Below are 15762 nucleotides of genomic sequence, written 5' to 3' on the forward strand. Positions count from 1 at the left end.
ACTGCATAGACTGTGCTCCTGAATGCGTCACTCACGAGATGGACAAAGGAGTGCCCCCCGCGACAGACGCTACTGCTCCTTCGTGTTTTCCTGCTACGGATGAACCTGACACGAACGTCCTCAAAACCTCTGTAAACTATAAGGAGTAGAAGATGTATCAGATGCAAAGCATGCAGGAGTGTGTCTGATAGACAGATGCAAAGACTACGGTTAGCAAGTCTGTTTTCAAAAGACAGACAATAGCCACAGGAGGAAAAGGTGACCAGTTTCAAGAATGAACGATGACTGGAGAACAGAGCCTGTTACCACTTACAACAAACACAGTTTTGCATCTAACATGCAGAGTGAACAAAGACCCAAAGACTTGTTAAATAGGACGTGCCGTGCTTGGCTCTACACGGTCTCCGTAGCAAACGGCAGGTCCCGGACCACAGGGCAGCAAACCAGGAGGCAGCCCTAACGTCAGCAGGCATCCTGAGAGCACGGCGATAGGCCCCGTGTCGAGGACACAGAGAGGAGACGTGCAAACCCGTGTAGACCATCAATGAAACGGTAGAACCCAGTGTGCAGGCTGAAAAGGGCAGAAAACAGGACATCAGATGAGGACACGCCGCATTCCCTGCTTGGATGGAAGAAGGTGTTGGCACCTTCAAAACACTGTCCTTCCTGCTATTTGAGAAAGAAAATCTAATTTTGATGTATTCTGTCTCTATAAAAGGGAAATTTGTATTGTGACCATTTCTTTTTTAAAGATTTTGTCTTATTTTAAATATTTATTTATTTGACAGAGAGACAGTGAGAGAGGAAACACAAGAGAGCGAGGGAGAAGCAGGCTTCCTGCCAAGCAGGAGCCCCATGTGGGGCTCGATCCCAGGACCCTGACTCAGATCATGACTGAGCTACCCTGGCGCCCCCCCGCGATTTTATTTTCAAGAAAATCCCCATACCCCACGTGGGGTTGACCTCACAACGGTGTTGATGAACTGTTGTGGGCTCTACTGACTGAGCCAGTGAGGCACCCCCACATCGTCACAAATTAACGAAAGTAACGGCTGACCCTTTTTTCATTCATGATACTAATGAAATCTTAGGTCAGGCATATGAAATCTTTAGTCAAAAAGAAGATGCCTTTTTTAAAGCCTTTATTTTTAAGTCCTAGCTACACCCTACGTGGGGCTTGAACTCACGACCCTGAGATCAAGAGTCCCCTGCGCCACCGACTGAGCCGGCCAGACACCCCTGGATGCCTACTTTGAAAATGGTCTCATAGCGTCTAACAGAAGAGAACACAAAGGCCATATGAAAATATACGTTTACTGGATTCCATGGAGGAACACGAAAAGTCCATTTATGAGTTTTTCCCATTAAAGGAAATGAACAGACGGGAAGTGCTACCCATTCCTGGGAGTCTGAGCGCTAGTAAGATAAATTACATGAAATTCCAGTCTTGTCATTTCCGGGGAGCCCCCTCCATCCTCGTACATCACTGGCTGCCCCCGGTTGCCAAAACGGATGCCACCGTGTTGTGGGGCACCATCGGGCCCGTGTGGCCACGGCAGAGCGCACGTGTGCTGTCCCTCCGACTGGACTCGGGGGGCACGTACAACCGCACGTGCGTGAGCGCCGACAGAGGCACAGCTCGAGGGATGCGTGACCCACACCCCGGATGGGAAGCCCGAGGCTCACGCTCATCCCTCCAGGGGTGGCCGTCTGTCCCCTGGCCATGCGAGTCCCAGCGGAGGGCAAGACCTAGCCTGCTCAAGGTCAGCTGAAGGACGGGCACTTCTGTAGCAGGACCTAGCAGCAAAATGCCACGGCCCCTGTCCCACAGCCTCGGCCCTCCGGGTCCTAATCCTTGAGATCCAATGTCCGGCCATCAACGGGGAAGGGCTTCCAGCGGGATGAGTAATGGAGACGAAAGCCAACCACAGCCCCGGGGAACCATGAACCCATGAAGACATAAGTAGCCATTAGTGGATATTCTCTCTTTTCTTGGGTCTAGTTTAGAGCGAAACTAACTTGTGAAATAAGGAAAACTGAGATGGTCCACAAAGCAATCACTTTTCTTTCCTTAACCACCGTCGTGCTGTTTGGATTTTAAACCTTGCTTATGTCTTGCAGAGGCATGGGAAACAGAGAGGAGTTAACGAAATCTGCATATTCGTTACCCAAATCCTAATAATAAACAAGATTACATCATTAGAGAAGAATAAACATTCCTTATCCCGTATTTTAGAAAGAAGGCACCTTTTAAAGAGTTGGGTATGAACACATTTCTTGAGAAGGAATTGTATTATCCTACAGTGTTTTTGTTCTGATTTTTTTACAGATGCTTTTTTTTTTTTAAAATCACAGAAAAAAAGGTCCTGAAAACATAGCTAGATTTGTGAGGCCCTCTGGGTTCAGCATCGGGATAACCACATCCCGTGGGTTTCTGCGAGACTGGCTGGGCTGGGGGCTCTCCCACATTCACGTGAGCATTTATTTCATATGCTGCGTTCACAAGCTTGAAATTCGGTAACAGAATCCCAGAGCTCAGTAGGTACCTGCTTTGTAAGATCAATTTTACCCATAAAATCAAGCTGTCATTATACCAAATTTTTAATAGCACTGATTCATACGCCCAAACCTAAAGCCAAGACTTTTAACGCACATCCAACAGTCCGTTTTAAGTCCAACTCCCCCATTTTAATGCACAAACACTTAAGCATGTTACAGAAATGCACTTGTGAGTTCTTTCCTACTGTAATGGTGTAATGATACTAGTCCATGATTAAATTATGTCACTCAACTTGCTGAGACAACTAAATTATAACGTTATGATAATTATGGAATTATTAAATTATAGAGAAGACACTGTATCTAGCACTTACAAGGGATTCGTGTTTCAAACGGGTGGAAACGGAATGGTAGCTCCGAGTGTTTGGAAAATAAGTACTTCATGCGTCTGGAACACCCTGGCCTCTAACTAATTAGGACAAATGGTCACGGGACCTTCACAACACGCGTGGTCGGGTCTAATTTCCCGCAAGCGGCGACGTACCGGTGAGCCAGTCCTCTCTGAGAGCGGCACAAAGCCTGGATTTGCTGTGTCGGCTGAGTCCTGTGGAGCCAACATGCCCGATGTGGACAGACTCGAAGTCGGCGATGGTTGAAGGGCACGCGGGAAAGATTCCCAACCGAGCGGGGGCTGGCTCCCACCAGCGACTCAATCCCGATCATAAATCTCTGTTTTCTTTTCCTTTTTTTAAAAATTTTATTTATTTATATGACAGAGAGAACAGGAAACAGAGCATGAGCAGGGAGGGAAGAGCAGGTCGAGGGAGACTTGACCCCAGGACCCTGAGATCATGACCTGAGCCAAAGCAAGACAATTCACTGACGGAGCCCCCAGGCGTCCTTTCTTTTCTTTCCTCCCCCCACCCCCATTTTGTTGTCTAATGAAGTATTGCGAGTTCAGGCGACCCCTGTCTTATCTTTAAGAATCAGGGACAGTGTCCCAGCACAGAGTATGACGGTCACCGGCAATCTCTTTCCCAAGTAGCTCAGAGATGGTCTCAGCCAATCAGGCCAAGCTGAGATGTGGATGTGGATGACAGTCACACCTCCCCCATGCACCTCTGCACGCCCAGCCCTTGACCCCACTGGCTGAGCATCATGGTCCAGGCCTTGAGCAACCGCCAAAGGCACGGTATCTGGTCAGTTTTGTTCACTGACGGACACTCATCCTAGCACAGACGGCACCCCCTAGTAGGTGCTCAAAAGCATTTGTAGAGCAAATAAATCGGTGATGTACTGGCCAGACAGCCCCACAGCCAGTGACCGTGGTGATCGTGGACAAGCACCGTTGTCAAGTTTCAGATACGACGTCAAAGGCGAGTCACAGAGGGGCATAGACATGCACCGTGCGTCGAGACCCCTTCGCTGCAGGGACGCCTCCAGCCCCAGAACACCGCCCCGTCTCCTTTCCTACAGCAGACGTTCAAGGGTCACACAACGGAAGGAAATGTCACTGGGGCGTGTCTGAGCAGCACAGTTCATCCCAGCTGCCCGTCGGAATCTGGGTCTCGTTTTTCTCACACACTCCTACTTTCTGTCTGTCTCTGTGTGTCTGTCTGTCCTCCATAGCGAGCGCGTCTATAGCCCCTGAACCCATATATTCCTTCTGGCTCCTCCGACCGCGGGCGATGGCGGTGCGGGGCAGGGTGCCAGCTTTAGGGAAATGCAGTTCTGTGAGGTTCGGGACAGGCTACCACATTTGTTTCACCAGCCAGGAGTCCCAAAAACCTCCTTCTGTGCTTCAAGACTCCCTATAAACACGACTGGGAAGGAGGACCCGCGCCCCAGGCCTTTGCCGGCTACGCTGACCGTTTCCATCCATCTGAACTAGAGAGCGCATCCCTACGGACGTCTGGAACGAGAGACTCCCTGGCGAGATCAGGGAACAGAACGCTCCTGGCCCGAAACCCTGAACTCACGCTTCTGTCCTATTTGTCTGCTGGGGAACCGTGCACGGAAGCCACCCGGGTTTCAGGCAGAGACTCGTCAGCCTGCTCGGGTACCTGCAGCGAACGCGACGGCTGAAATCTCCCACTTTCACCCGAGCGGCGAGGCTGTTCTGGAAACCAGCCCGCGGCAGATGGGCGGCGTGCGCGGCGGGGGCTGGGGGTGTGGAACAGCGGCACGAACGTTACCCCGAGTTCAACGGGGAGCCCTCGGGTGGGAGGTCCAGCAGAGCCAGCCTCCCGCAGCAGGACCCAAAGCACAAGGCCCAGAAGGGGAGTCCTTCTCCACGTCTGAAGAGGAAACGGAGAGACCCTCCTCGACAGGGACCTGCCGCACGGGCAGCGCTGGCAGAAACCGTTTTCCACAAGCGCCCGCGCCTCGTGGCGATCTGAGCAGCACTGCGATTCTAAGTTTAAAGACCCGGGAAAGAAAAAAAAAAAAAAAAAAAACCAAAACCGAAACCCTATCTCTAGAGCGAGGACGACCGCCCGGCTGCCTCTGCCCCTTCACGCCCGTGACCAACACAATTCCCAAAGTGGGAGGGAAACCCGGACTCCGTGCCAATTCGGGCCAAGCGCATGGCACTAAGGACACCCAGTGGGGGCCGTACGGGGACACGGAGGCATCTGGACTGAGCGTGCAAGGTCTGAATCCAGCTCTGCCCCGGCACGGCCGAGACTTGGGAGAGAGCGGCACACACATCTACGGGCCATTCCGCAGGACAGCGCGAAGCTCCAGGAGGGCACAGAGCGCTAGACGGCGGGCACGGCCTGTATTGCCGCGGGCACTGGGAGGCGGGCGCTGCGAAGCTGCTGAGCTTTCCCCGAAATGCAAGAGAAGGGGAGTCCTTCCGAGCAGACAACCCACACACACAAGGCACGTGCCCCCGAGAGCAGAGGTGCCGGTTTCGCTGCACGTCAGCCTGCGAAGGACCACGTCCTGCGGGCTAGAAGCTGGGCGGGCAGCCAGCCAGCGGGCCATGAAGGATGGGGGCTGCCATGCCCGGCCGCAACCTGGGCCCTCCTCGGCCTAGGAGGAAGAGCAGCTCATGGGTCAGGGCCAGGGTCCGCTGACGTCGTGCCTGGAGAGTGGCGGGACCAAAAGGAACAACAGAAGACAGGAGGAGGAGCTCAAGGCAAAGCACCGTGACCCATTGGGGTGTGCCCTGGCCTCTCCAGGGCAAAGAGCTCTCGCCATCTCATCTCCCTGCACGGCACCGATGGCGGACGTCTTAGAAGCACGGAAAGGCGTGTTTTACTCACTGTTCCGAGGGCGCCAGCGCACAGCGTTTAAGTAGAAGTTGCAGTAATGGAAGAGAAACTCGTGATCGGAGTGTTGGGTCTTCCCCTGAAGCAGCGGCATCAGGTCCCGTCCGTCGATGATCCTGCGGGACAAACCAGGGAGGCGTCAGCTGGGAAACGGCCACATCGTTCTTGGGCTCAATCATCCCAACCTTTGAGTGGTCCTTCCCATACGTGACAGCATGAGTCAGTCTCCTCGTTAGCACAAAGAGCACCCACGGACCCCTCTCAGGCGCCATATGCAACCCCACTGGGCCAATTCCGGTCTCGTAAAAACTCCTTTAATCCTGCACCATGAGCTGGGACCACTGTCATCCTGGGGCGATGAGTTCATGTAACGTCAACCAGAAAGCGTACACGACTTACCTGAGGTCATGGGATTGGGACCGGTCTTGAGGGAAACACACGTTACCAGCCACTAGACCAACCCAAATCATTGATAGCACCAGGCCCCATCATCGAAACGAGGCACAGAGAGCGATTTGGAAAGACCTGGATTCCCCTGACGGTTCTCTTCCTCTGATTAAAAACACGCCCTCTTGGGGCGCCTGGATGGCTCAGCGGGTTAAAGCCTCTGCCTTCGGCTCAGGTCATGATCCCAGGTTCCTGGGATCGAGCCCCACATCGGGCTCTCTGTGAAGCAGGGAGCCTGCTTCCCTTCCTTTCTCTCTGCCTGCCTCTCTGTCTACTTGTGATCTCTGTCTGTCAAATAAATAAAAAATAAAATCTTAAAAAAAAAAAAAAACAAACAAAAAAACACGCCATCTCCTGTCACTCCTTATCGTGAGGTATTTAGAAACTAGAAGGCAGACTGGGCTATACCATTGGGGTTAGCGTTGTGTGAGGTTTAAATATCCTGGAGTCCCTACAACCCGTGTCCTAGAATTCCAGCCCCATTGAGTAGCACTTCTCTGGCCCCATTCCTCGTTATTAATTACGAGCTCCACAGCAGCCCACGGACTGAAAATATTCTATTATCATGAGTTAAAAATAAGAACAAAAGGCACCCTTGGCCCCCTTCCCGTGGCGCTCCCATTCGCCATGAGAGGAGGAGATGGAAGCAAAGCAGAAACACGCTTCTGTTGAGAACCGGCTTGCTCTCTGAAACGCTCTTTCTGTCCCAAAACGGCAGTCATTGTGCTTTGGTCCTTTCAAATCCCGTTCAAGAAAGAACCCGTCCATACGAATATGCAAGTCTGAGTACTTGCCCGAGAGTGAGCCGGTGTTAAGTGTCTGAAGGGGAGAACCCTGGGAGATAAACAGTGACCCAGAGGAGGGGACAGAGGACTGCAACCCCCACCCCCTCCTGGGACCACCACCTCACATGGAGAGCCTGTCCAGGACCACTCAGGACAGACTCTCTTCTTCATCTCCTGGACACGGTCTCTACCTCTATGTCCTTGTTCTTTGGATGTAGACCTACAGCTCATTTTTTTTTTTTAATATCCTACACCGAAAGTACTTCTCCCTAGAAGTGGGCCACAAATCACACGACCACGGAAAGACACTGTGGACGAGAGCGACAGAAATATGACCTGTCAATACGGGGCTCGTTTCTGCCATAAAAAATGGAGAGGGACACTGCACGTGTTCAACTTTCAAGGGGCGCCTGGGCCATCAGAACCCTGGGGATGGTTTTAAGTCACGTGTGCGAGTCACAGCGAGCTGTGGCCGTGACCCAGAGACAGCACACGACCGCTAACATTGCCCGCACGGAAATGTTCCCATGACGTCACAACCTGGGGGACCGTGGCCGAGGCTCTCTCGACGTGACACGAAGCATCGCTGTGTCCTCTCCAGAGTCCCCTTCACTGGCATTTCCTGCCGACACGTTCAAGTTCTCAGAGCACGTGGGCACACAGGGCCCCATTATGAAACGGCACGGATGCCTCCACAGCGTCCGCCGGATTCTGTGACATGCCTGTTCCTCGGATAGGCTGTTTCATGCGGAGTGAGAGGTAGGAATGTTCCCCCGCGGGCTCCTGTGCCACAACAACAGTCACGAGGTCAAACATCCGTGTCCAAGCACTGTGCATTTCAGAACCTCCGGTCAGCTTTGGTACCACGGAGACGACCTTCCCGTCACAGCAAAGAGCGCGTTTTGGGGACGTTCCTGGGGCCCCAGTAAGTCTCATTTCCCCCTGGCTTCTGTCTTATCTCTGAACCAGGGAACCGTCTGCACGGATGTCCTTGCCTGTACCCGGCCGGCTCTCAGATTTGCGGATCATACGACAAAGGAAAGCTTTGCGGGTCGGGCGACGGAAAACAGACGACATGGGGGGACTTGCAAAGAGGTTAATTTGGGTCACAAAGTTCATGAGTGACCTGCGCGATATTGAAAATAAAGTGATTTCTTCGATGTAGAAAGTAATAGCGAAGAAAACACTTTTGGGGGAAGGTACGTTCATCTTTCCCAAAGGAAGGGAAACCCCAAGTAACCAGAAGGTTGTAACATAAAACACACTTCCCTTTGTAATCCTGCAACTCGCTAAGTCAAACATCACGCAAGGTTGCTTGTACGTGACGGTGTGTACCGGACGAGTCCCAGCTTTTACTCCCCAAAACGCAGGGGAAGTAGTTTTATTTGCAGGACTCCGACCACCTACTCTTCTGTAGTTCCCTAGCGACTGGGCAGCAAAATTAAACAGGAGAATCAAGTCATTCCCCCGTCTTCATCGCACAAAACTGGTACCAAACATTCAAGCACTGATTTCTTTTCTTAACGTGAAGAAAAAAATCACATTTTAATTTTATTTTCTTTACGGGAGAGGAGACCTAAGTGTTCCGCCTTCTGTAAAAGGTGATTCTCAGGACGTGCTTGAAAATGACGACATGAATGCGTTATAATAACATTTTCCGTAAAAGAGCAACGGGGAGCCTGAGACCAGCATCTGGGAACTCCCAGCACTGCTAACATATTGGCTGAATTTTTCTTGGTTGTGGGAAGCCGTCTTGAGCCTTGTAGGATGTCTGGGGCCATCCCTGGTCTTTGGAAGCCAGCGACACTGCGTCAAGACCATCAAAAATATCTCCAAGGCCCGGTCCACGGCCGCTGGGAGACAGAACCACCCAGGTGAGAATTGCCATGTTGGATGTTCCCCGTCTCCCAAACACATACATGGCGATGTGTTCTGGACCTGGCTGGTATCATGATTTAAATCAGATACTGTGGGACTGATTCTATTTCCACGAAGGATGTGGAGGCCGAGTTCCGTGCCCTTCTCTGCGCCGTCTCCAGGATGACATGGCGTTCTCTGGGGCCCGTCAGCTGCCTCCCGAGCCAGCATCGCTGCCCCGAGCTGGGTCTACACGTGTCAGTGAGATCCATGAGAACCATCTTCGCGACTGCGAACGAGGGGTTCTTACCAAGGTCACGGCTCCCGCGTGAACGAATTTGGGCGTGCCGAAGACAGAGGCCGCTTCCGTCTTCACTGGGCGCACAGAAGGAAAACAGACGGACCTGCATGACCGTCAAACTGCCATGGGCAGGAGGCATGAGACAAGATTCCCCTCAGCAGATTTTCCTCCTTGCCTCTGACCTTTCCCTCCCCCTCTCTTTCCGCGAATACAACAGAAACCCATTTACAGATACTGGGAAGGCAGAGGCACTGCTGATTTTAAGACTATGAGCGCTGAGAGGAAAAGGTCAGTCGTGAAATGACCTGGACAGTGTGTGTGCTGCTTAAGGAAAGATGAAGTTTTACTCCAAGGGTAGGAACAAGGGCAGATGAGACAGGGCGTGAGATGTCCGGCTTTACATAGAGCAACGTTTTATGACTTCCTGCGGCCACATTATCTGTCTGTACTTGAGGTTGCTTAGAAAAACAAACGCACAGAAAAACAGGCTATCTCTTGTCTAATTCTGTTAGAGACCATCTTTTTTTAACTGAAGTTAAAAAAAATTATATATATATATATATATATATACACACACACACATACACACACACATACATACATACATACATACATATTTAGTGCTGGAGAGCCCTGCTAACAAGCTGTTAGGATTCTGGAGATCAGAGCTGGGATCAGCAGGGTGAAGATGGGTTGGGCAATTGTCCCTAGGCAGACAACATAACTTTGAGCTGGGCTCAACAAATGACAAGCATTTTTGCAGGAGACACTCCAATTTTCACAGATTTACCCAATACAAAAAACCAGTTTTTATGGGGTTTTGTATGTAAAAAGAAACAAAACAAAACAAAAACAAAAAACCAAAGCAACAACAAAAAAGATCTGGTTAGGGCTAATTCTACATGTCCCATATACAGAACTCTTGATTTTTCCAAGTGGTTCAATCATGACTACAAAGAAGCGAAGACGAAGGCTGAGCACACTACAATGCCACCGAGCTCTCTCCCGTCAGGACTCTAGGATTGCGGATGCGCTCTGACTGTGGGAGAAGATAGAACTCCAGCCACGTACTCCTTCGCCCTCAGTATGGCTGGAACCCCACAAGGTTCACCTGCTTCCATGCTCTCACGCTGTCAGTCCTCCCACGGAGCCTGCAGGGTCGGCGTCCTTACGGAAGCCACGTTCCGGACGAGGAACACAGGCCCACGGTGGGAAACATGGACCCAGCACAGAAGCCAAGATCGGAACCCAAGCACGGTCCCTGCTCTCAGGCATGGCACCAGGTGCCCTCAGACTGGGACCAAGAGACCCATGGGGACCCCCAAGACCCTTCAAAGGGTCCCACAAGGCCAGCACTGTTTTCCCGAGAAGACCAGATGCTCTCTACATGAGCTACAGCCCGTGCAGGAGCGCACAGCACCATCTCCCTGCGCTCATGGCGGCAGAGGACATCATCGCGGTCCGCAGCTGGGGGCTCTTGTGTGTTCACAATGTTTTTAGGTTTGAAGGCTCCTATGGTAAGTGTTGCCAGACAGAACCCACATAAACAAAAAGTCTTTGGGTTCGTCAGTCACAGCAGATGTACACGGGCGATGAGACCACAATGTTGGCGCAGGGCTGAGCTGTCCAACGCTGCCTCGGCTCTGGCGTGTGTGTGCGTGTGTGTGCACGTGTGTGTACAAGCTCGTGGGGCGAGATACACCAAAGCAACAACTTGCAAAGAATAAACGACAAAACAATTTTAGAAGCGATGGGACAGGAGCAAACCCGAGCCGGCACTGAGCTCACACGGGGCTTCCCTGGCCTCCCCGGTTTCCCGTTTCCTCTTCGTTCGCGGGCGGCTGGCCTGACTCAAGCTCTGGTGCCCGCCGCATGACATTCGCGCGGCCTGCCACGGTACTAATGAAGACAATTAATCAGCACGCCTCACTGAGAACGCTTCAGACTGGCAACGACACTTAAGAAGAAACCATCGGCCGTGTCCCAGGAAGTATTTAAATGTACGGGAAAGACGGTTCATTGAGAACTTGCTAACTGAAGACACGCTGGGAGCGAGGGCCGTTAACGGGGGAACCGGCTGCCTTCCTCGCTGCCGCAGGAAACAGCCGCTGAGAGCGACCCCAGGCAGAGGTTGGGAAGCCAGGCACTGTGGGTCACAGAGGCGGCTGCCCAGCTGCCCTGTGACAGCCAGAGGACCCGGGATCGGTGGGAGGTTGAAAGCACAAGGCTCACGCGAGCCACAGACCACGCACGCACACCACACCTCGCCGCCGATTTCCTCCTGGGATAACGGGACAGATGGCGTTTCCGCATCAGCGGCCGCACCGCTCAGTCCCCGAACTGGACATGGATGACGAGTCTGGCCATGGACAGCCGCAGCGTCACGCAGACAAACCAACCCCATGTGCATGTGAGCCACAGTACCTGTCCTCGGGCAGCGGCGATCCAGCGAGGTTGGCCACTGTAGGAAACACGTCCATGTTGCTCGTTGGCTCGTCGATCTCCAGGCCAGCCTGGATCACCCCCGGCCAGCGCAGAATGCCAGGGACGCGGATACCGCCTTCCCAGTTGTTTGCTTTTCCCCCTGGAAGACCAAACACAGAGGCAGCAGGGAGATGTATGTCTTTTCAAAGCCTGGTTTAAGGCTCATTTCAGTACGCTCTCCCATGTCCACCATGGAGTTGGAGATTTGGAAGAACAAAGTGCTCTAATGACATGGATTCACTGAAAACTCTGCGAACAGGGCAGCACTCACAGTGGTGGAAAAAAATACGACGTGTTCCCTACTGTGCACGGCACATGCCAGCTGTGCCCAGTGGCCATGAGCTACGGCTGTCACCCGGGAAACCCAACTCCCAAAGCAAGAAAGGACTCCAGTCGATGACTACGGAGTCACAAGTTAAAATTCCATTTGTACGTTTTGCTAGTGGTCATGGGCAAAGCAGTGGCACCCCAAAATGTCCATGTCTTCATCCTGAAAACCTGGGGATTCGGTACCTTCCCTAGCCAAAGGGCTTAGGATCCTGGGTTATTTGAGTGGGACCAGTGTGATGTGATCACAGGGGTCCTTGTAAGGGAAGGAGGGAGGCAGGAGAGTCAGAATCAAGGCAGAGAGGCTCGCTGAGGCTTTTCGGCTGGGCTTGAACATGGAAGAAGATGCCCGCACCAAGGAATACAAATGCCTCTAGACACTGGAAAAGATCTGGAAACACAGTCTCCCCGGGAACCTTCCCAAAGGCACACAGCTGTGTCAACACCTTCATTTTCACATGGGTGGACCCATTTTAGACCCCTGGACTCCAGAACTGTAACATAATCAATCTGTGTTGTTTTGAGGGACCAAAGCTCCAGGAAGCCATAGGAAAGGAAAACTCCAGCTCTGCGGTTTCCTGGTCTGTACCTCACACCCCCAACACAGTCGGCTGAGTATTTTGTGGGATTATCCCCATCGCCAAGTGCAGTGCCCGGACAGCAGAGAGCCCCTGAGATGGCCGTTTCCATCAATGCTTGTACTTTACAAGCAGGACAGCTTACTGTTTCCTTGAGGAAACGAGCTTTGTCCATTCGAGGTCACTTGACTATAAGCAGGCAGAGCACGGCAGGGGTGAGGGGACTGGATGGCATGGCACGCTAGGCTCCGCGGGGAGGGGCTCTGCAGGAAAGATGCTCTCCAAGGCCTGCAGAGAATGCGCCTGGAGGGACATGGGCAGTGGCTTGCTGGCAAGGAGCTTGGAGAGCCCAGGGCTGGATCCCCCCAGGCCAGAGAACGGACGTTCGGCTGCTTGAAAATACCTTTTCAGGCTTTAGAAGAAGAATGAAATAAAGAGGGAAATGGAGAGAGTTGAAGGAGAACGCAGATGTGTGGCAGGGAGAGAATGCAGGAAAACGATGCATGGTTAAGGAAGGCTGCAAATGCCCTTGCAACTTAAAAAATGGATTGCCAGAGACAGAGATTCAAGGGGTCCTGAAGCAAAGCTTCCCTTCGTCATGCTGCCTTTTATGACCATGACCCTGAATTCTGACCATTGCAGAATGAACCGTAGCCCACGACGGTTAGCCTGAACTCCTCTTATAAGATCTTTAAACATCATGCACTGGATGTTTTCTACATACAGACGTCACGGAAAATTCACACCAAAATTCATATTATAGTCTGCAGTTCCTATAACGGCCTCCATGAGAAGTCAAAAGTATCGCGCTCAACCTTTTCAATGGGATCTTAAGGTAATTATCTGACAAATACTGTCACACTCGCATCACAGGTATCCTATCAAACAATAGGGAAGTTCAACGACTTTGCCATCATTTAGTCAAGCTGTCCATAGCTGAGTGACCTACGAGAGGAATCCCAACGTCTGTCTTAGTCTGATTATCCATCTGTGAGATCGAGCACACAGAACTTTCACCTGCTCATTCGTCTACAAGATCAGGCTCACGGCATTTCACCTGCTTATCCGTCTGCTCGATCAAACGCCCAAGGTGCACCTGTTTACCCTTTCACCAGATCGAGATAATGGGATTTTCACCTGCTTACCCAAACTCAGAGAATTTAAACTTGCTTATCCCTCTACCAGATCAGACTCACAGACTTTCATCTACGTGTCCTCCTACTAGATCAAGCTCACGGGATTTAAACTTGCTTATCCCTCCACTAGATCATGCTCACAGGATTTAAATTTCCTTATCCCTCTACTAGATCAGGCTCATAGACTTTCATCTACGTGTCCTCCTACTGGGTCAAGCTCACAAGATTTAAACTTGCTATCTCCCTCCTAGATCAAGCTCACAGACCTTCATCTACGTGTCCTCCTACAGGGTCAAGCTCACAGGATTTAAACTTGCTTATCCCTCTCCTAGATCAAGGTCACAGATTTTCATCTATGTGTCCTCCTACAGGGTCAAGCTCACAGGATTTAAACTTGCTTATCCCTCTACTAGATCAAGTCATAGACTTTTATCTACGTGTCCTCCTACTGGGTCAAGGTCACAGCATTTAAACTTGCTTATCCCTCTACTAGATCAAGGTCACAGACTTTCATCTATGTGTCCTCCTATGGGGTCAAGCTCACAGGATTTAAACTTGATTATCCCTCTACGAGATCAAGGTCATAGACTTTCATCTATGTGTCCACCTACTGGGTCAAGGTCACAGCATTTAAACTTGCTTATCCCTCTCCTAGATCAAGGTCACAGGCTTTCATCTATGTGTCCTCCTACTCGATCAAGCTCACAGGATTTAAACTTCCTTATTCATCTACTAGATCAAACTCAAAGACTACCATCTGTTTATTCTTTGAGATCAAAGATTATGCACATGCAAATCTTTCTACTAGATGAACCTCATACTATTTCACCTGCTTGTCCTACTGGATCAAACTCATAGATTTTTCATGTTTATCCTTCTGTGAGATTTAACTCACAGGATATGCACATGCTTTCCTTTTGCCAGATGAACCTCACCAAAATTTCACCCATTATTCTACTAGATTAAAAATCTATTCTACTAGGTCAAACTCATAGAGTTAACTCTGAGTCTTCTTCAAGTTCAAACTCATAGAATATTTGCCTGCTATCCTTCTAGATGAATCTCATAGAATTTTTGTCTGTTTATCCACCTGTGGGATCAAGTTCAGAGTATTTTCATGTGTTTATTCTTCTATGAGATGAGTATGCACATGTCTATATCTTTGTAGATGCACACAACTGTCCTTCTAGATGAACCTCTCATATAATTTTCAGATGTCTGTCATTCTGCGGGATCAAGCTGATAAAACACGCCACTGGCTATCCTTCTACTAGATCGAGTTCATGGAACCTCACTCTAAATTTATGAACAACAAAGGAAGTTTGCTATATCACATAAAGATGTTGATATTTATTGTCCCACTGGTTAACCTAAAATAAAATAAATAAATCAGAAAGTAGACCAAAATACCACAATAATGAAAAAGAATCCTTTAAGAATGTATCATCCGGGTACAAGGTGGTGTTGCAGATGGGATTCTGGAATGAAAGAGTGCATTAGTGGAAAACGTGTAGCTCAGTCAAAGGCGATGTTCCAAGGTTAGTCTCTCGATAAGTAATCGTGGTTATGCAGAGAGTTGACACTGCAGGAAGCTGGGTGCAGGGAAAGCAGTAGGTACCTTTCATAGCTCCGTAATTCTGTTAAGCTGTACTGATTCCAAAGTAAAAGCTATCCTAAATAGAGATGGTATTTGTGTGTTCCCCCCGTTGACTAAGCACTTGGCATCCTCTACATCACCTTAGGGAAAACAATATGAATTACTTCACGGGGTTTTACATGTAGGGGGGTTTCATTTTTTATTTCTTTATTTGAGAGAGAGAGCAAGTGGTGGAGAGGGGCAGACCGAAAGGGACAAGCAGACTCTGGGCTGAGCTGGGACTCTAATGCGGGTCTTGATTCCAAGACCTGAGCCAAAGTCATTGGCTTAACTGTCTGAGCCCCCCGGGGCACCCCATATGTACTGTTTCTAATGGCTCACATTTAATTGATCATGTACTATGGGATATGTAGTAGGATATGCATTTCATTCACTAAATCCTTACATCGACCTCACAAGGGCTCTACGACGTCTTC

The 15762-nt window shown here is 50.5% G+C and overlaps 1 protein-coding gene across 3 annotated transcripts in view; it reads right to left on the reverse strand.

Annotated features, from left to right (window-relative positions):
* STS (steroid sulfatase) overlaps window positions 1–15762 on the reverse strand; it is a 152160-nt gene that overhangs the window by 8412 nt on the left and 127986 nt on the right. For all 3 annotated transcript variants that reach the window (XM_047715077.1, XM_047715078.1, XM_047715079.1), the window contains 2 exons: window positions 11589–11748; window positions 5769–5890 (listed from right to left, as the gene is read on the reverse strand). In XM_047715077.1, the coding sequence (XP_047571033.1) occupies window positions 5769–5890; window positions 11589–11748 (282 nt within the window). The remainder of the gene's footprint in view (window positions 1–5768; window positions 5891–11588; window positions 11749–15762) is intronic.

Source organism: Lutra lutra, chromosome X (genome assembly GCF_902655055.1).
Source record: "Lutra lutra chromosome X, mLutLut1.2, whole genome shotgun sequence".
Lineage (NCBI taxonomy): Eukaryota > Metazoa > Chordata > Mammalia > Carnivora > Mustelidae > Lutra > Lutra lutra.